Here is a 21,812-nt window from a genome sequence, read left to right as displayed (position 1 = left end):
TAAAAATAACATTAAAAAAGTGGGACGGTCTGCATCGATACCATAAAAAAATCACACTGTTAAGTCACTTCGGTTAAAAACATAGCATGTGATTTCAAAGTAGCGGGGCATCCCAGGTTAGATAAAACCGTAAAGTCACGCGGTTCTGATGACTCTGGTTAAGAAATACAGACAAGATAAAGCCTCTAATTCAAAATCATAATACAATAAAACAACAGAATAACTGTGATAATAAACTAACGAAACTAAACGCATTCGCAGTGCAGAAATGTCCCGTGTGAGAGACATGTTACTGATTTATTTCTAATTAATTAAATAATTGTTACCGTACTGTAGTTCAGTGGTAAAAAAAACAAAAAAGGAGAAACATAGGTTATAGAATTGTACTGTACTCATATTTTTCTCACTTATTTTCATTAATTTAATCTCAGAGCGTCTGATTTAGTAAAGTTTAAACAGCAGATGATAATAAGCTGATAATAATAAGAAGATAATAAACACATTAAATATTATATCATATATACTGCATATACAGTATTTTAGAGCGCTTTATAAACATGGGCTTAAAATGTATTAATTAATAAAGTAAAACTTGCACTTTAGTTTTTAATGTGGTAAAAACTACATATTCATATCCCTGTAAAATGTCGTGCAGTTCAACAAAAAAAGTATAATCTAGTAGGAAAACTCTGGAAAACTCTTTTATTCTATTTTATTTATTTATTTCTGAATGGTTTGCATATCATTGGTGGGCGCGGCCACCCTGTTTACAAAATGACAGCGTAAAGTGAGACCTGAGCAGCCAAGACTGGACCGGAAGCTCACAGAAGTAAAACCAACAGGAACGCGATGGACGAGAGTTTTAGTAGAAAATGAGAAAAGGAACTTTAAAAAGGCTTTTTGAGACCTTTGGAGCAAAGTCATCAAACACTTTAAGCATTTTCAACAGATTTGACTGGTGTTGTTATTCATGCCTTTATGTAAAACAGGAGATCACTATTATTATAAAACTAACTAGATAAATAAAGATAGATGTGGAAAACATTTTTATAACCAAAAACGATTTTGTGACGTATGCTCTCCATACAATAAAACCCACAAAGTTTAAAAGTGACACTGGAGCCAATAAAACGGAACTAAAACTAAACAGTTCAGACAATAAAAACTAAACTGAAACAATGAAATTTAACTGAAACTAAACCGACTTTAAAGAAAAGTCAAAACAGAATAAAAAACACTGAAATTATGAAAAGAAACACCTCTAATAAATCCGGCTGTAGTTCACACACTGAGCGCACACCTCACAGGAAAGGTGACACACTGTATCCCACACAGAAGCTTTTCTCTTTGAAAACTGTAACCGGAAGTTGTGGTATATTGTTACCGTGACCGCGCGCGACTTGTTGTTAGGAGCTTCATTCACGTTTAACGACCGTGAGCAGCGGAGGAATGGACGAGAAAGAAGAAGATGTGGGTGAGCATGTTCAAAGGGAGCAGAGAGCTGCTTTTATTCCAGCGCTCTGCTCCTCTTCAGCTCTTTGTGGTCTTTAAAGTTGTCAGGAGCGTCTGCAGGCTGAGAGCTCAAAACGCTCGTCTGTGTTTCATGATTACCCGGACCTCTGCACACTCACCAGTCTGCTCATTATCAGGGCTTGAAGATGCACTTGGACAACTCACGATAATCCAAATCTTACAGTATTATCGCGATAAAAGTAGAAAACAAATTACAAAACAAAACAATGCATCGTGTCTGATTCGTGTAAAAGTTTTACTGGGAGAGGAAAAAAGTAAACAGGAGCACTGGGAGTGTTGGGGAGGAGAGAGGTGGAAAAGCCAGAGGCTTCCTTTCTGCTGCAGCGTTGGTGTCCGTCTGTAGAGAGGTGCGCCCCTGCTGTACTCCAAAATCCCAACCACATGGTGCTCGACATGGATGACACTGTGTGCTGATTGGCTGATAAGTGGGCAGAACAGGGAAGTGAGAGACAGTGGAGTTAACCAGCAACAGGAGAAGAAAGATCTCAGATAAAAAGAACACACAGCAGGATGGCTGACAGCGGCTTTCGTTTGAACAACCAGCTTCACTCCAGCTGACTGATGGTCCATCAGCAGCTCAAGCAGCACATATTTCTGACACTACCTCCATCAATGACGGATGCGGACAGTCCAATGCTGCCCAAGGACAGCCCATAACCTCCCATAAATGACTCGTATCTATTGGCTCGATAGATGATTGAGCTGGAAAGGATGTGCAGCAGGTGAGGGTGATAACAGACTGAGCGTGTTGAAGAAAATCAGGAGGGAAGATAGTAAATTTGGAAGTGTTATACTGGGAATTAATAAGGAGGAAGTGAGGGCAGCTATGAAGAAGAAGAGTGGAAGGGTGGTTGGTCCATACAACATACCTGCAGAGGTATGGAGATGTCTAGGAGAGAGGGCAGAAACAGAAAGTTTCTGTTATTCTAATTTAAAGTATTTAAGTGCTTTAAATTAGAATATGTTGTGACACGGTAATAGACTGTTCTGTGGACGGTTCTAAAACTAGATGAACTTATTTCAGCCTCCAGTTGGAGAAGACAACTCGCTTTACAGGTGCTGATAACGCCAAGGGCACAAAACAGCGTGCCTGTTGCACCGTTGGTTTCATAGCGATGCACGTGATGTGTGGTATGATCAGTTTGTAACTTCCTCCCTCTTCCTTGTAATACATAAAGCAGTGGGAGCACCACTTCTGTTTCAGAACGCTCATCACTGTGAACCTGTGATGTTTTGGTGTCTGGGATTACATCAGGATCTGAGCCCCTTCTTGTTCGCAGTGATGATGGACAGGCTGACAGATGGAGTCAGGCAAATTAAAGAATTAAATAAATAAAAATAAATATGGTCATATTTTAATTTTTAATTACTTCAGGTTGTTGTGTCAGATTACCACATGGACCTTTAGATTAGGCTTTGGATTAGATGTTGATGTTGCTGTGTGTCGCAGCTATAAAATGTTACTGGCGCATGTTGTTGTGCCATCAAACTATTTGTACGAGTATGACACTGTTATCATATGTATAGGGCCCGTGGTCATAACGATACATCCACGATAACACTGTTAAAAAAGACACAAAGTATCAAAAGTAAAGGTTCTAAAATACCAAAATAAATGTAGTAAATGCAGGAAATTAGGAAACTAAACTGCTTTTCATCAAAGGGTTTAAAATTAAAAATCATGTAAGGATGGTCATAAAAACAAAGAAAGATCTGTCATTATTATAACCATCGAAAAAGTGTTGTTTTGCTTGCTCCTACGTGACTACCAACGACTGGAGCAAAGGTCACGGGGACCTGCCTTCTCTCTAATGGCCAGCAGGGGGCGACTCTTTGGTTTGGACATTCCTGTCTGCCATATTGGATGTGATGCCATGAGCTTTGACATTGTCCTCACACATTCTTTACATATGAATTACCACCGTTTTTCATGCTAATGAATCTTTTTTATTACTTTCCTACTGATCTGGATAGAAGTTTATGGTACGTTATGAAGAATGTTATCCCATTTATATAACCTGTACTTTATCAGTTACTGTACTTAGTAACCAGTTGGCCCAACACAGCTGTAGGAGCCATATGAGTTTTTCTTGTTTTTGGATTACAAGGGTTGGTTTAGATCAGGGGTCCCCAATCCCAGTCCACGAGGGCCGGTGTCCCTGCAGGTTTTAGATGTGTCCTTGTTCCACCACAGCTGATTTCAATGGATAAATTACCTTCTTAACATGTCTTGAAGTTCTCCAGAGGCCTGGTAACGAACTAATCACTCATGTGATTCAGGTGTGTTGACCCAGGGTGAGATCTAAAACCTGCAGGGACACCGGCCCTCGTGGACTGGGATTGGGGACCCCTGGTTTAGATGCACACTCTGTATTGGTGCACGGTTTTGAGGCGTGACTCATGGGTGTGTTTTAGATGATAAATATGGTTGCACACACCTGTTCACCACACCTGATGTTGCTGAGCAGAAAGGTAGGGTCAGCATGAGGGGAAACCTTCTGTTGACTGCAGCTTGAGGTTTTAGATCTCACCTTGGGTCAACACACCTGAATCACATGAGTGATTAGTTCGTTACCAGGCCTCTGGAGAACTACAGGAGCTAATTTAGCCATTTAAATCAGCTGTGTTGGTTCAAGGACACATCTAAAACCTGCAGGGACACCGGCCCTCGAGGCCTGGAGTTGCCCACCCCTGATTTATAGTTTAATGCACTAGTTAGTATCATATTCAGATGTTGTAGTTTGTCATAGTAATTGGTGCAATATTTTGTGAGTTGATGTGCAGTGTGTGCATTTGTTTAACATGTGATCCCATGTACTGATTTGTATAGTGGACAGTACAATGTGGAATAAAAGGAGCAAATAGTACAGAAGTGCATCTCATGTGTTTATTGTTGCGCGTCATCGGTGTCCTCATGTTAAGCCTGCCGCGGTCGTTGGTTGGAGGAGCCGCAGCAACACCTTTGGAAACGTGTGATCTCCATGTGGTTGCCCAGTAGTTGCTGCAGGTTCTTGGCAGTTGCCAGGTCATTTGGTTGCAAAGAGTGTGATGAGGTGTAGACCCCAACTGGTCTCCTTGTTATAACTGCTAGTCAAGCCATAGTAAAAGCCTGACGTGAGCCTTCAAAATAAAGGTTTTTCATCTGTGCTGTAGCCAACATGCTTTGAAAGGCAAACTTTTATTTTGAAGGTGAACCCTCCCTTGCACTGACTGGTCTCTTAGTGGATGCGAGTGATGTTTTATCAGTGTACTTCACAGTGACCGCCGTCAACCTCCAGCAACCACTTTCAGTCGGATGGGGAGTACGTGTTTTTTCTTGTTAGATGGTTGCAGATGGTCTCTATTGCTGCTTATTGACCTGCAGTTATCAAGACGTCCTACCTACCCAGGAGTCTGGCAACAAGGCATAGGTTGCACAGCCAGTATAGTAACTGAATGCTTTTAGCATTTAACTGGAGAAAACGTCCAAGTTTTTGAAGCTTGTTTTGCGTCTCTAGTTTGGCTAACATTCTGCTACTTCAATGTGACAACATGTAAAATCGGATGGTGTGAGGAGGCTGTCGTGATTCTCGGTAGGGAAAGAGACGACACCTTGTAGAGCAAACAACTTCAACCTTTTATTTTCACTTCCGGTCCCCAACACCTTTTAGCATGAAACCGGATATCTTAAACAGATAACACCACAGGCATCACGACATGGTGTCAGAAGTGGGATGGTTGTAAGTGCCTTATCATCGGGGAGTGACAGCAAGCGACTTTGGGAGTGGTAAAGAGTTTTCTCGAGACGAAAGATGTCGGACGAAGAAGCGGGAGCTAGCGCAACAGTTACGCGGCCTCGCACGCCACCGCCCCACCAGCGAGCTAACGGCGGCTACAATGCTAACGCTAACCTACCCCCGAATGCCACTTTCACCATCCAGCCCCCCGAGCTGTTCGATTTCTCGAAGCCACAGCAATGGGAAAAATGGATACGGAGGTTTGAAAGATTTCGACTCGCAAGCAACCTACACCTTAGCTCCGAGGCTAACCAGGTGAACACTCTCATCTACTGCATGGGGGATGAAGCAGATGATATCCTCCGAGGACAAGCGTTATCTGACATACAGAGACAGCAGTATCAAGCAGTAAGAGACACTTTGGAGATGTACTTTGTTCCCAGGAAAAACATTATCTACGAGAGAGCCCGCTTTAATCAAAGAACACAGCAAGCTAATGAGACTGTAGACTCGTTTGTCACTGCGCTTTACGCTTTAGCTGAAAACTGCAGTTATGGTGCGCTGCACGATGAGTTAATAAGAGATCGCCTCGTCGTGGGTCTGAAGGACATCAGCCTAGCGGAGAGACTTCAAATGGACAAAGATTTGACGTTAGAGAAAGCGGTTAACCAAGCCAGGCAGTCGGAAGCCATCAAGAAGCAGCAGTCGGACATCAGAGGGGAAAATAAAATGGAAATAGACGCTGTGTCAGCTAAGCACAAGGAACAAAGGCATTCAACGTTCAAACCCCGTGGAGATCGCAAATACACATCAAAGGACAAAACATCTAATGGGAGATCATGCTACAGGTGTGGGAAAACCCCTGCACATGGTAAAGATCAATGCCGAGCGAAAGATGTATTTTGTCACTCATGTGGTAAAAGAGGTCATTTCAGTAAAGTGTGTAAATCTGTTAAATCTGTGCATGTGATAGAAGCCAAAGAAAGCGATGTTACACCCGTGTTTCTTGGTTCTGTAGATGTAGGCTCAGATCCTTGGTATGCAGATCTCACTATCAGAAACCACAAGGTCAGATTTAAGATAGACACAGGAGCTGACGTATCTGTTATCCCTGCCCAGACGTTTTACAGCATAAACCAGAACGAGACAGGGTTATGCAAACCAGATAGACCGTTGTTTGGTCCGAGTGGTTCCCCACTTGACGTATTGGGTATGAGCAGAGAAACACTTTGCAAAGGTGAACAGGGAATACAGGAAAATGTGTACATTATCAAAGATTTGCACGTAGCACTGTTAAGCAGGCCGGCAAGCGTCAAGCTGAACCTAGTGTGTAGAGCCGACAGTATTGACATGAATGTGCTGCACGAAAAATACCCGAAACTGTGTCAGGGTTTAGGCTTAATGCAACAACCTTATTCAATTAAGTTGAAACCCAATGCTGTGCCTTCTTCCCTGGCCACACCAAGACGGGTCCCCATTCCACTGTTAGGAAAAGTGAAACAGGAACTGGAAAGAATGGAGTCCATGGGAGTAATCAGCAGAGTAGAAGAACCAACGGAGTGGTGCGCAGGAATGGTCCCGGTGCCAGCAAAAAACGACTCAGTGCGTATTTGTGTTGACCTCACCCACCTCAACGAAGCAGTGTGCAGAGAAAAGTACATCCTGCCTTCGGTTGAACAGACTCTAGGTTCTCTGGCGGGAGCTAAAGTCTTCAGCAAGTTGGATGCAAACAGAGGCTTCTGGCAGGTTCCATTGTCACCAGAGTCAGCACACTACACGACATTCATTACACCCTTTGGGCGCTTCTACTTCAACAGACTTCCTTTTGGAATAGCGTCTGCCCCAGAACATTTTCAGCGTAGAATGTCAGTAATCCTTAATGGGCTGCCAGGCGTGGTCTGTCACATGGATGATATTCTCATTTGGGGACAGGATCAGCAGGAGCACAACGCCAGACTACACACAGTGCTCAGTAAACTTCAAGAGGCCGGCGTCACACTAAACATGCAGAAATGTGAGCTGAGCAAACAGGAAGTGAAGTTTCTTGGACACATCTTGTCTGCGGAAGGAGTGCAGCCTGACCCAGACAAAATTAGAGCAATCTCAGAAATGAAAGAGCCATCAAACGTCAGTGAAATGCGCAGCTTTCTTGGGATGGTAAACCAATTAGGCAAATTTATCCCAGGACTTGCTGAAAAAGATAAGCCCCTGAGAGACCTGCTCTCGAAGAAAAATCAGTGGGTTTGGAGCTGCGCACAGCAAAAAGCATTCAAGCAGCTGAAAGGCGATCTGACGTCAACTCCCATTCTTGCACTATATGACCCAAACAAAGAGTTAAAACTGTCTGCAGATGCTTCCTCCTATGGACTGGGAGCGGTCCTATTTCAAAAAGAGGGAGAGCAATGGAGACCTGTTGCATATGCGTCTCGTTCTTTAACGGAAACAGAACAGAGGTATGCACAGGTGGAGAAGGAGGCGCTTGGATTAACATGGGGGTGTGAAAGGTTCAAAGATTTCCTCATCGGGAGACACTTCTCCTTAGAGACTGACCACAAGCCACTCGTCAGCCTGTTAGGCCAGCAAGCCCTAACCGAGCTTCCACCCAGGATCCAACGATTCCGCCTAAGGCTTATGAGGTACAGCTACACCATCTCACACACTCCTGGTAAAGCACTCCTCACAGCAGATGCACTGTCACGTGCACCCGTTAACCAAGACCCTGATTCAAAAGCTACAGCTGAATTTCTGGAAGACACAAATATTTATGTGGATGAAATAGTCAAATGCATGCCTGCTACCTCGACATACATCACACAGGTAAAAGAACAGCTAAAAACCGACAGCATATGTTCAGAGGTCATGACTTTCTGTCAGAGCAGCTGGCCAGAATACAGCCATCTCATAGGCCCAATCAAAGCATATTGGCCACACAGAGAGACCTTAACTGTACATGACAATCTGCTACTGAAAGGCACCAGACTAGTAATCCCCACTGCTATGCGCCACTCTGTCCTAAGTGCCCTACATGAGGGGCACCAGGGAATGTCTAGATGCAGAGAGAGAGCCAGAGAGGCAGTGTGGTGGCCTGGTCTGAGTGGGCAAATAAATGAACTTGTGAAAAACTGCACCATTTGCATCAAAGAGCGTACTAACCCAGTACAACCTTTAATGCCAAGCCAACTCCCTGAGAGACCATGGCAAAAAGTTGGTGCAGACCTTTTTACACTCAATGACAGCAACTATGTGCTTTTGGTGGACTACTACTCGAAATTTGTGGAAGTAGCCAAACTTACCCCCACCAGATCGGAAGATGTTATAGTACACCTAAAATCTGTCTTTTCCAGACATGGAATTCCAGAGCTTTTCTACACTGACAACGGACCTCAGTTTTCAGGACAACAGTTCAAAGACTTTGCAGCAACTTATGGGTTCAGACATGTAACAAGCAGTCCTAGATTTGCACAGAGCAATGGCGAGGCTGAGCGTCATGTCCAAACTGTGAAAAACCTGCTAAAGAAGGCAAAAGACCCATATCTTGCACTTCTAGCTTACAGAGCAACACCATTGGCTAATGGATATAGCCCGGCGCAACTACTGATGGGACGGAGACTGCGCACGCCAGTTCCCCAGCTTCCTTCCCTGCTCAATCCCAGCCTGCCCAATAAGAATACAGTGTTGGCAAAAGCGAGAGAGAGAAGGGCGAGGGACAGTGATGCGTACAACAGGAGACATCGGGCGACTGAACTTCCCCCACTCGCACCGGGGCAACCAGTGTGGGTTACAGACTCTAGGCGTGAAGGGACTGTCCTCTCCTCTCACTCCACACCCCGCTCCTATATGGTTGAGACTCCTTCAGGAGCCATCAGGAGAAATAGACGTCACCTCCAGCCATTGCCAGAGTCCACACCAAAGTTACAGACCCCATCTACCCCCGTCAGTCCCAGAGAAAATACCCTGCCAGCTCCCAACCTATCGACGTCTACAGCTCTGACTCCCAAGACAGAAGTCCCAGGTCTTGTCAGAACTAGAGCTGGCAGAGTTGTCATAAAACCACAAAGATTGAACTTGTGAGATTAAATAAAGCAAAGCATCTCGAGTTAAAAATAGAGTAGCTATGTTTCTGCAATAGGTTCTAAGAAGTAACGAAAGTACAGTTTCCCATATGCAGTAAATGTTTCAATAAGTTGTTGTTTTCTGCGAAAGGAGGATGTGGTGTTATCTGTTTAAGATATCCGGTTTCATGCTAAAAGGTGTTGGGGACCGGAAGTGAAAATAAAAGGTTGAAGTTGTTTGCTCTACAAGGTGTCGTCTCTTTCCCTACCGAGAATCACGACAGAGGCCACGCTGAGCGGCGCCGTGTCACGAGACGCGCAGTGATTACGTCTCGGTGTTTATCTAACTCTGAGTGAGTTCATCTGTCTGCCAAAACCAGTTTCACTTTATCAGATTTACAAACCTAAACAAATTTTAATGAACCAAGCCGAACTGGTGAGCATGCGCAGTGTGGTATTCACATAGCTGAAGATAAACACGAGCTTCAGATCATTTAAATGATCATTAAAACACCAAATAAAGCATGTAGTAGCTTTACTTTTGGTTCTGTGTGTGTTTCTGCACCAAAGACAGATTGACTGTTTGTTAAACGTCGCCCTGAGACCAGCTGTGTGTCTTTGACGGACGATGTCACACTGGGAGCGTTTGGAAGTGGAGCGTAAAGCATTTATCGCCTCTGAAGAGTTCATTACCAGAGCTCATTATTTAGGCCTGCAACATTGTAACAGTTTAAACCGTATACGACAGACAGTAGGGAAAATCAGAGGAGCTTAACGAATGATTTATTAAAATGCTGCTAATGAATTCTGTTTTAAGGGTCTAACTGAGGAACCATCGCAGCTCCAGTCAACAGTAAATTTAGTCTATTAAATTAAATGATCTGGAGTTAAAGCAGACTTTTAGAAACTGAGCTTCAGAGAAAGAAAAGGAGACGAAGCGGCTTTGGATGCATTGTCCAGCTAAAGCCTCAGTAATAAGTTGGCTTTGTTTTCACATTCCTTCTCCCCCTCTCTGACTCTATTTTTATTTTTCTCTCTCCTGCCTCCATCACCCTCCCTCCATCCTCCCTCCCTGAGAGCGTTCTCACACACTGAGACCATCTCAGCCCAGATCTTTTCGTGGCGGGAAACACCTTCTCGCTGATATTTTTATCCCTCAGCCAGAGGTATTGTGTACCGCTCGCCACGAGCTCGCTGCCTCTGTATTTTTATCTGGAAGAAAACCCGGCTCGTAAAAAACACTCAGAGCTGTTGGGTTGCTGACAAAGTGTTTGTGTCGGGCGACATCGTGACGCACATGTTAAATGGCTGCACGGTGCCGTGGAAGTGCTTTAATCGCATCTATTGTGTAAAAATATGCTATTTGTGCTTCTCATGGGGGTTATTATTGGTTATTACACTACCAAATACCAGCGTGGACATAAAAACTAACTTTAGCTGTGAACAATAAATCTGAAAAACAGATGTTTAATTGGCTCCGTGTTTATAGATTTGTCTGTGTTTATATCTCTGCTGATTTATTGTTGTCCTATAAAAATGTAATTCTCTGTAGATCAACTTTAATTGATGAGATTTTTGAATGTCCTCCGAGTCATTTAAACTTTAAATACAGACAAATTTTGCACATATTCATGCATCACTACAATAATAATAATGTATACTTTATTGACCCCCCTGGGGAAATTACTCTCTCTGCATATGACCCATTCACTCAGTGAAGCAGTGAGCAGCCACTAAGGCGCAGCGGGGAGCAGTGTGTAGGGATTCAAACCCCCGACCTCCTGATCATGGGGTGACCGCTCTACCTGCTGAGCTATCCCTGCCCCCATCAATAGAAAACTGAGAATTCACATTCATAGTTTACTGATCTGCATTATTTAATGAACTTTGCATGTGTCATGAAGTTGTGTCATGTACAACATGAGTCCTTAATCAGTCGACTAAAAGGTTTGATAGACTTTAAAACGTTTAGACAGGAAAAGGAAGAGCTCTGTGATCGTGTGGTTCACCTGTAAGAGTGAAACCATCACTTTGAGCTGCGATGTGCTGCTGTGACGCTTCCACATCTCTGTGCTCGTCTGTGGCTCCATATCTTGCACACAGCATGTGTGACTGTACAGTCAACAGCTGTGGGCCATAATTAAGAATATAAAGGGGGCCAAATTTAGCCCGAGAGCCTTAATTTTGCGGCGTCATTTAGCTGAGCGTGCAGTTCACATATCCTAATGTGCATGAATCTGTTTAATAGTCACAGCTGTCAGGTCAGTAATAAGGGCACAAATGTATTTCTGATGAGAATAAATCAGAGTTTTCTGTGCTGAGTTCAAATGAGACGGTTTATTCAGAGAGACCTGTTTTTGAATCAGAGTTGATTCTACCTGAGGCTTTATGCACTGTTTAGGTCACTGATACTGAGGAACTGTGTAGAGTGAAGACAAACACTGAAGGGAATCACTAGATGTCCCGAGTCGGTGTGTTGACAGAAATTACAGTGATCCGTTCAAAGCCAGGAAAAGATTAGCAAACCAGGCTGTGTTCAGATGGTGTTCATAGTGAAGCTGCTAGTTTGTCCTAACATGCTTAAACTGTAGGAGGGAGACTCATTCCCATCAGCCCCTTTGTTTCTGTTAGATAATGCTGATGTGCACAGCTGTGTCTCAGTCGTTTCAGTCGTTTCATGGGCCGAAGCAGCTAAACTCTGTTGTTCAGATGTTTTTGGTACAATTCGATTTCTATAGTGAAAAAACACGACTACACATGAGACAGATGCAGGCAGCAGTCTGAACACGAGGTTCAGACAGGAAGAGAGCCAGAGAGTAATAATAACTAATGATTACATACAGAGTGAAAAAAGGAGTGAAGAAGAAACACCCAGTGCATCATGGGAATCCAGCCTACGTCTATTGCAGCATAACTAAGGGAGGATTCAGGGTCACCTGGTCCAGCCCTAACTATATGCTTTAGCAAAAAGGAAAGTTTGAAGCCTAATCTTGAAAGTAGAGATAGTGTCTGTCTCCTGAATCCAAACTGGAAGCTGGTTCCACAGAAGAGGGGCCTGAAAACTGAAGGCTCTGCCTCCCATTCTACTTTTAAATACTCTAGGAACAACAAGTAGGCCTGCAGAGCGAGAGCGAAGTGCTCTAATAGGGTGATATGGTACTACAAGGTCATTAAGATAAGATGGGGCCTGATTATTCAATTATTCAATTTCACACCTGTGTCCAGTTTCCCCATTATCCCAGTCTGTTAAACGTTTCCAGATTCACTGGATTTAAACTGAAGCCCTCCAACACAAAGCCTTTGCAGGCTCACTGACCTGCTCTGTGAAGCTGCAGCATCACTGCACACAGTCACAGATTTTGTAGCTGTTTATACATTTTCTTCTGTTTTTGGTAGCACTTCATAATACAGAGCTCAGCTTGTAAGTTCTGTACGTTTCCTCAGGGAAAAGGACCACGAGGAGTTGCTGTGTTATCGACTATTCTAACTTCACAATATGTTTTGGGGAAGGAAAGAATATTCCCAATAATTAGTTTTCCACGTTGTGCTTCCTCGTTGCCTTTGTCCTCCTTCCTGTCCGCTGAAATTTGAGTTTTAATGTATTAGCAGGACCGTTTCGTCACGTTCTCCCACCGATGGCTCTACGAACAGATGAACAGAATAAACTTTCTGGGATCATTTGTGGGTGTGAGCAATACAAAAATCACAATTATGACATTTATGACATTTATTTTTTATTTCAATTAAAATCAATTTTAAAAGCAGCAGCAGACTGTAATAAATGATGTAAGTGACACTGCTTTAAACAGACAGCTCAGGAGGTGTGCGCCTCCTTCCTCCATCCTCGTGTCTTTGAAACAGTTCAGACCACTGATTGATCTTTAATCTGATTTGGTGGAGCCGGTCAGTCCAGCCTGTATCATTGAGATGTCTGCTGGAGTTCTGTGGAGGATTTTACCATCACATTTGTTGGGAGCTGGTCTAAGCTCCCACAATTATGAAACCCCATCTTATAAACTTCCGTGAAGGATTTTTAAGCCTTCCTTTATCCTGAACTTTCACAAAGAGAACTTTCTGAATAGTATTTCCTGTCTCACTGGTACCTGAAGCCAATCTCCCCCAACACTGCATCGCTCTAATGTTTTAATTGTTTGTGATAGACTGGCCTCTAACAGGAATGTGACTGCAAAGACAGAAGTGCACCAGTGTGCACACTCTTGCTGTAAAACCATAGAAGTGCATCCATCTGATGTACTGGCAGTGGAATAATGAGTTGGTGTGTAAATATTTATAGTGATATTTAATAATGCTCGTGTGAGCTGTTTCCTGAGGCTGGACCAGTTTCCTGACAGCCTCTGCTAAAGAATGCATCCTCCTTTCCTGCCACGCGGACAGAAACACTGGCCACTCCCTCGCAGCATGTTGCTTATTTTTACTCGAGCGCTCCACAGTCCAGAGCTTTAATCCAAAAACAGGCTTAGATCATTAACAGGTGATCAGTCAGTGAAGCAAACTCTAAAGGCTTAAATAGAAGTGTAACGAAACAATCCCTGACGATCTACGTACACTCGAGGAACTCACTGACTGCTCGGAAACAGGTGTGACTAGAACAACACAGGTGAGACTAATCAGGTTAGAGCACAATTATCAAGAACCTGAAGACACCAAAGCAGAGAAGTAAACTGACACCAGAATTTATGTCTGGCATAAAACCTCCCAACTCAAACATCACCACCACGGGACTTTCAGGAGACAGGCAGTAACTCTGGGAGAGCTGGGCAGGGTTGTAGAAGGCCTTCAACCCATCAGCAGGATGAACACTGCAAGAGCTATAAAATGACCTGCAGCAGGCTGCTGGGGTGAATCAGTAACAGCCTTCATGAGGGCCTCATGTCCTCTAGCAGGCCCTGTGCTTGCTGCCCACCACTGTGGAGCCCAATGGCCTTTGCCATAGAATACCAGAATTAGCAGGTCTGCCACTGTGCTTCTCAGAGATGAGAGCAGCTTCACCCAGAGCACAGGTGACAGACGTGAAATGCTTTAGAGAAGCCGTGGAGAATGTTATGCTGCCTGTAACATCGCTCAGCACGAGCGGTTTGGTGGTTAGCATATCCATGGAGGGACGTCTACAGGCCAGGCCTCGTACAGGCCACTGTACGAGCCCACGCTGCTGCACTGGGTCCCGGCTTCCTGCTTGTGACCAACAATGCTGCAGGCAGCTCCTGGTGAATAAACACTTGATACCATTGACTAGTCCCATGCTAGAGAACAGTAGAACACAGTAGAAACAGAACTCTTCTGGCACTTGTGGTGTGCAAGGACACCATCCATCGTCTCATTAAGAGCATGCTCTGACGTTGTGGGGCATGCGACATATCATGTGGTATCAAAATGGCAACAGAGGAGTCGCCCCCTGCTGGCCATTAGAAAAAATGCAGGTTTATGACACTTTTCAGACCTGATTTTTCCATGATTTCTACTCAAACTGTGACTTTACCACAGAAACAATCTTTTCTTCCCATCTTTTCAGGTACATTCGATCCAAACATACCAGAGGAGGGACCATCAGCGCCACCTCCTGGCTGGCTGGATGATATTCATGGATATCAGGGCCTCAAAGGAGGAGGTGAGCCTTCTGTTCTACTCTGAGGTTTCTGTACACCAACACCACCTTCATCGCCTTTGTTTTTGTGTTTCTGTTCATGCGTTTGTCCAGATGACGATAACCCGCTGTACCCACCGCCCCCTGCCTACAATCCCCAACCTGAACAAAACAGAAGCACATCAGTGCCCGACGTCAGGTAACTCCTGCAGGTCATCTTTTTATTAAAGGCTTTGCAGATGATTCTTTGCTTTATCTCAGCCAAAATAGTCGCTCGACAAACAAATGAAGGCCCGGTGGGATGAAAGATATTTTTCTCCAGGGTCCCTTCGGTGTCAGAGGATGTAGCCAGAGATGCTCTGCTCAAATTTGTGGAATCCAAATGGAATTACAGCTCCAAACCTGCCAGGAACCTCACCTTCAAAGATCTGCAGCCCATCACAGTGTACAGGGTAGGTCTCATACCTGTGGCTTTATGTTTCCCAAAACTAACTCACACCAACATGACATCTGCAAGAAAACTGCTAATGATTTTAACTTCACTCATTAAAACAGTTTAACAACAACGATGCCTTTAAGAATGAATCATTGACCATAGAGAAATGAAAATGGTACATCTGACAACAAGGGGGAATAACAAAGTCTGGCTTTGATTTGTGTTGGGATGTGGCGCTTTAGAAATAAGACTGAATTAAATTGAACAACAGAGCAAAAACAGAGTTCAGATGTGACTGATGGCGTGTGTTAACCTCCTGGAATTAGCAGTTTAAGTGCCCCCTCCCACACGTGTTTCAGTAATTAGATATCAGTGTAAGGGTGGAGGAGTGTAGAAATCTAATAAGTGTAAATAATACAAGTGCGTCTGCCAGTAATGCAATAAAAATGATCATAAAATAACATAATAAACATTTAATATACTTAAGACATGGTGGTGAAGTTGGCTCTCAACTTTTCTGTAAAAGAGCTACTTGACAATTTTAGACCTCAGGTGTAACATCCACCCATCCATGCATCCATGCATCCACCCATCCATCCATGCATCCACCCATCCATCCATCCATCCATGCATCCATCCATCCATGTATCCATCCATCCATGCATCCATCCATCCATGGTTGCTGGGGGCGACTGGAGGTTATCTCAGCTGTCATAGTGTGAGAGTATCCTAATGCAGCGGTCCCCACGGACCGATTTAATGTCAGACATGGACCGGCCTTTAAGGTTTTGCAGATAATTACAACAAAATAAAATGATAGGACCGAGACAAAAACTGTGGCATTTTGTAAATATAACAATAAACACGAATTCACTGTGTAATTGTGTAACTTTATTAGCAGCGTCCTCCTGAAATGCACCAACAACACTGAGAGTAACGTCCTCCTCTCTGCTCCTTAATGCTCTCTGGTCGCTATGGTAACATGTAAACCATAACACCTGTTATCTCTCACAGCTCGGTACCGGTCTGTGGCCCGGTGGTTGGGGATGGCTGTCCTAATGCATTTCTGTTTAATCTCCTGAGACCTGAACTCTTTCAGGGCACTTTTAATTTCTCTTTGTTCTTTGGGCTGATGAATGTAAAAACAAAGAATTACATGATTTATTTTTTTTACCTGATTTTTGTTTCTGAGAGAAATGGGATCCACATATGAGGACATTCGCTTTAAATTTCGATAGAACAGTGGCAGTACAACGTCCTCGTAAGTGGATATCAGGCCCTTGTAGAGCAAAACCTAATATTTTGGTCTAAACAACCCAAAACGTGATGTCCACATATGTGGACGCCAGGTCCTAGGAAGTTAAAGAGGAGCTATTCTGCTCAGTTCCAGGTTCATGGTTTTATTATTTGCTCAGCTTAGAGCAGCTTTGCATGAACCCTGAGGTCCTCTTCTGTGTGAAACAAGCTGCTTTAGCTCCTCCCTGTTTAAGACAACTCCTCCTGATTGGCTGGCTGCCATAAACAGAAGGTTTAAACAGCAGGTGGTTGGAGCTGTACACCTAAGATAACATGACCATATTAGGATGACATCATACAGAGCCAGGGGTAGAAAAAACTCCTGGCTCTGAGCTTTTGGCTCACAGAGAGTGCCTGCACAGAAACCAGCCTCATTATCAGAAACTTTGATCATTGAACGTCCGCCTCTGAAACAGGAAATAAAGAACAACACCAAAGTTCCATGTTAAATGAGTCGGTGCTGTTCAACTTTAACGGAGTTTGATGTAAGGAAGCAAAGCTTGTCCAGGATCCACGGCAGCTTTAACAGCTCACAGCAAACATGATTTTAAAGCTTTTTAAGTTTCTCTTAAAAACCCAGTTTACGGGTCAGTCTGTGTGGAAACTTGAATCCAAAGTGCTGCCAGTGTTTCCAGTCTGCCTCCTTTTCTTTCTGCAGTATCGACTGGAGACCTACACCGAGACCAGAGCCAGCGCCTGGCAGTTTGAGCCCTACAACGGTAAAAACAATTCCTCACATGATGTGTTTCCTGCACGAACAACAGGATTAGATCCACGTCTGTCACGATACAAAGGCAAGAGACCAGCGAAATGCAGAAACCCTGCGACTGCTGGCTGTATAACTAACTGCTGGAGTCCAGTAGGTGGTGGTAATGCAGCAGCTGACTACTCACCTAATCCAAGTTTCTTTATAGTTCCTGTTCTTCCTGTTTAAAGGCAGTTCCTCTTACATGCAGGGATTTTTTTAAGGTGGTGGAGTAATTTCCCGATCCTGATTCCTGTGCTGGAAGCAGACAGAGTTCCTCTAACGGTACTTAGTTCCTGGGAAAAGTTCTCGAGGTGGGAAAGTTATGTTGTCCTGGTGTGAAACAGGTCAGACGGTGGACGGTCCTCAGTACGGTATGAGCCCCGCGCCGTGGGACATCCCGGTGTCGCTGCCTCAGAGATACACCGACAAGGTGGAGAAGATCCGAGTGCCGCACTCGTCGTTCGTGAAGGTGCGGCTCTGCGCCTCTTAGTCTTTTTTCAGCTTCCTGAGCTGCTGTTTTATCACAGTAACACAAATTTGTGTTCCAGGTGTGTCACAAGTGCAAAGGCTGCGGGAGAACTCGCTGCACCGCCTGCTTCGGCCGAGGCCAGGTCCGGTTTTTAAAGCGTTTCATATTTTATCGTAAAATTAACAGAACAAGTAGAAATGGGAGAACGTTCACGATTCGCTTCCAGCTTTAACTGCGAATTATGACACATGAAAAATATCTGCTGGTAGTTGATTTTTATCTCACTTATTTTGTGTTTGTTCATCTCTGCTTAAGATAAAACAGAAACTCTGAATGTTCAGACACATCCATCATAGTTTAAAATGAATCTTTTTAATCTGTTCTTCTCGTTCTGCAGAAGCGCTGCACGTTCTGCCACGGCCGCGGTCGTATCAGGAACAAGCACTGCACTTCCTGTCATGGCAGAGGTCGAAAGAGGTGAGAGCCCAGTCTGCTGCTTTTCTGCCTCTTTCTCACTAAAATGTGCAGATGATCAGGGACAGCTAACAAAAGCACTTTGTGCTGCGACACACGTCACTGCTTATCGGAGGCACGATTTCGTGTCAACCTATAAAAGTCTGAGCTGCTTTCCCCGGACTGAGGGGAGACATGATGATGATGAAGGAGAGCAGGCAGGAAGTGAGTGTTGATCCAGAAAGATGTCCAGCGGGAACTGAGGACTCCAGTGGAGGGATAACTGTAACATACATGGGAGGTGTGGCAGTCAGGAGGCCGTTGGAGGCCACGCCTCCCAGAGGGTGTACTGTGTCTTTGACACAAACTGAGAGAGAGAGGGGAAGGGATGGTGAGGGTCATGTTTGTGGCTACGATGCAGCATCCGTGGATGAGCCTGCAGGATACAGGACCAAAGAAAGTCCACCATCTCGAGGCGTCTGAAGGAGAACCTCCTGGTGCTTGATCATGCCACAAGCCTGTTCACAGATTTCTGGCCAAACCCAAACAGTCTGACCTCCCTGTGATTTCATCGTCCTCCCTAAATGAAGTTGACATGATGAATCGGGTGCAGAGAGCAGGGAGAGCACACAGATGGAGCTGCACGGAGCCTGCAGGCTGAGCCGTTGCAGCTCCGCTCTCTTTGTTTTTCACGCTGTCTCTGACTCTGCTGTCGGTCTCTCGCTCCTGAAGGTGTTTGAGCTGCCACAGCCACGGCTACAAGACCTGCTCCGTTTGTCTCGGCAGCCAAAACCTGCTGCATTTCATCCAGCTCACAGTGACGTGGTATCAAAATCGCTCAAAATGTTCCCACGGCCCTCCGTATGACATCACTGCTTCAGCCGTTTGTGTTTATTTTTTAAATGTGTAGGAAGAACAACGTCAGTGAGTTCATTCCCGACCGCCAGCCCGACTTTCCTGACAAGAAGTTCGAGAAGGTGTCGGGAGACGCTTTCTTCGTCGATGAGAGTTTGCTGGTAACACATTTATTTTTCTTTCTTTCATTTGTGTGTTGGATCCACACCGGCTGCTTCCTCTGTCCTGCTGTGGGAGAGAGTGCAACCACACAGCGTGTGGATGAATATGAACTATATGAATGCATTTATAATAATACAGACTTCCTGCTGCTGCCAGGTGTATCCTATCCAGGGTTTCCCGGATCAGGAGATCTGTGACGTTTCAACAAAACTGATTAACGAACACCTCGAGCGCTTCACCGCCACCAGCCGCATCCTGCAGCAGGTACAGATACGCGCACGCGGCCCTCTCGGCCCATCTCAGACACCTTCTTTGAGGTTTGTTGCTCTGTGTCGACTCTGAGCGTCCGATCTCCCTCCTCAGCGTCAGAGCATCGAGCTGGTGCCCCTCACTCATGCCTATTACACCTACAGCGGGAAAGACTACAGCTTCTTCGTCTACGGGCTGGAGAACAAAGTGTTTACCTCCAAATATCCCTCTGCATGTTCCATCCTGTAGGCAGCACGGTATCGATATTTAATCCCACGACCCATATAACCGTTTCTGTTTTGTATGTTTACTTAAGAATCTCTGTTTATGATCAAAGCTCAGCTTATTTTTGACAGGATTCACCTCCAAATCACAGGGAGCCAAACTTTTAAGATAAGTGGCCCCAAAGCCGTCGCAGGTGTCGGTTCAGTTAAACATGTTGATGGATTTTCACTAGAAAAGTTTCCATATATCCGCAGATAAACTTTGTTATGCATGTTAGTTATTTTAATCATGAATCAGTATGAATTATACCTCTTTCTCTAATCTGTTATAATCCACCCACTGTGTGTGTGTGCCCTAACATCTACTTCCTGTTTACCATCAGGTTATTTCCTGTTGCTGCTGGTGCTTTCTTTGTGGCATTCAGTGCTAAATGCTTTTGTTCAGTACATCATCAGGTCAGATCACTAAAGTTAACGTGCACAACCTGGAGTTTAGTTGTTTATATGTTCAGTCTTCAGACGTCCTGCAGTCACGCTCAGGGTTTATTCTCTTATTTTCTGCACGAACCTCATTTTACTGCTTTTGGTCTCAGATGCAGTCAGACTCGTTTCCACACTGTTACTCTCGTTACTGTTAGCACGAGTGCACTTACAGCGTCAGGTTCAACTCGAGATCTTTCTTGGTAATTCTCATTGAGTGACGTTTTTAAAGAAAAGTGATTAAGTGAGAAAATAACTGGCAGAATAATCAATACTGAAAGTCGTTGTTAGAAGGAGCACCGCCCAGAACATCACAGAACACGAATGACCAAAGATTTTTAACCTTTCTGGACGTTTCATTTTGGTGTCTCGCTCTCAGTCTCTCTGTGATTGGTTTTGGTTTCTCTGATGGTTTTTTTGCATATTTTTGTCTCTTTGTGATTTCAGTCTGTTTTTTTGTGTGTGGTCATCTTTAGTTTATGTTTTTGTCATTATCAGTACCCTTGTTGAAATATTTAGTCACGTTTATTCAGTTTCTCGTTATTTTCATATTTTTTTCTTTGGATTTTTCCATATTTGTCACCATTTTTTTTTTGTCTTTGTTGTAATTTTTAGCTTCTTTGTTACTTTAAGTCTCTTTATTGGTGTTTTGAGTGTTTTCAGTCTTTTAGCTGAGCTCGGTTCAGGTTCAGGGTCTTCCTGCCTCCTTTCTTCAGCCTGTTCAATCATCCATCCAACGGTCCAGGTCTTGTTAGGCGAATAATTACAGGGATGGAATCGCTGTCATATAAATATGAATGATGGACTTCAGTAGTAAAGTGTAAAGTTTTGCTTGATGGATAAACATCATTGAATTTAATCTGGTTGAGGATTTTTCTGGAGCTGTAAGGTGATTCGGTGCAGGTTCAGCGGGTCGAGCAGGCGACCCGTGTGTCGTACGGCTGTTGCCTTAAAGTTGTTTTTTTTTTTAAGTCTACATGTAAAAGAAGAGACGAATCTTCTTTGGGGCAGAAAATGAACTCCAGGCCAAATTCCTGGAAGATTAAGTGCAGCAGTTTACTGCCAGCGATGATAAAATGCAGCTTCCTGTCTGAAGCAGTTTGAACCTGCTTGTCAATTTCTAATGATGTCATAAGTAAGGGACTGTTCGTACGTTTTCCCCTTACAGCTTCTGTAAAACCCGTCCAGTGTTTGGACATTTTTCCTGAAGTGACACAGAAAACATGTCTCATGCTGCATTTAACATTTGTACATCCCTACAGACTCTCATGTGTACAGCTAAAATAACATTTTGATATCTTTTATTGTTTTAAAAATTATAAATCACCTGCCGATGTTTGCAGTAAAGTTATCACACAAATAAAAATGTTTTTATCGTTACCCTGTGGTGTCTGTGCAGTCCCTGAACTAGAAAACCACCAGCTTGGATCCAAAAACATGTGTTATTGAAATTATTTATAAATGTTTTGGTATTTTATATTTTTAGAGTCAGATTCCTGCTCAAGAACTGAAGGTAAAATCACGTGGCTACAACCGG

General features: G+C 44.0%; 1 protein-coding gene across 2 annotated transcripts; it reads left to right on the top strand.

Moving 5' to 3' along the window:
- The first annotated feature begins 1,353 nt into the window (after window positions 1–1,353).
- Window positions 1,354–21,655, top strand: ssuh2.1 (ssu-2 homolog, tandem duplicate 1). 2 transcript variants are annotated; one of them, XM_040002407.1, is made up of 12 exons: window positions 1,354–1,474; window positions 14,832–14,927; window positions 15,018–15,102; window positions 15,226–15,355; window positions 17,294–17,354; window positions 17,728–17,852; window positions 17,932–17,994; window positions 18,250–18,329; window positions 19,038–19,130; window positions 19,216–19,321; window positions 19,479–19,586; window positions 19,686–21,655. In XM_040002407.1, the coding sequence occupies exons 1-12, from the start codon at window positions 1,450–1,452 to the stop codon at window positions 19,818–19,820; spliced, it is 1,107 nt and encodes a 368-aa protein (XP_039858341.1). In that variant the 5' UTR covers window positions 1,354–1,449; the 3' UTR covers window positions 19,821–21,655. The 2 variants fall into 2 exon arrangements, with proteins under 2 accessions (XP_039858341.1, XP_039858342.1); XM_040002408.1 differs by lacking the exon at window positions 19,038–19,130.
- Window positions 21,656–21,812: the final 157 nt, after the last annotated feature.

The sequence above is a fragment of the Simochromis diagramma genome, unplaced genomic scaffold (genome assembly GCF_900408965.1).
Source record: "Simochromis diagramma unplaced genomic scaffold, fSimDia1.1 OVJJ01000438.1, whole genome shotgun sequence".
NCBI lineage: Eukaryota > Metazoa > Chordata > Actinopteri > Cichliformes > Cichlidae > Simochromis > Simochromis diagramma.
This window is presented reverse-complemented; position numbering and strand designations above follow the sequence as displayed.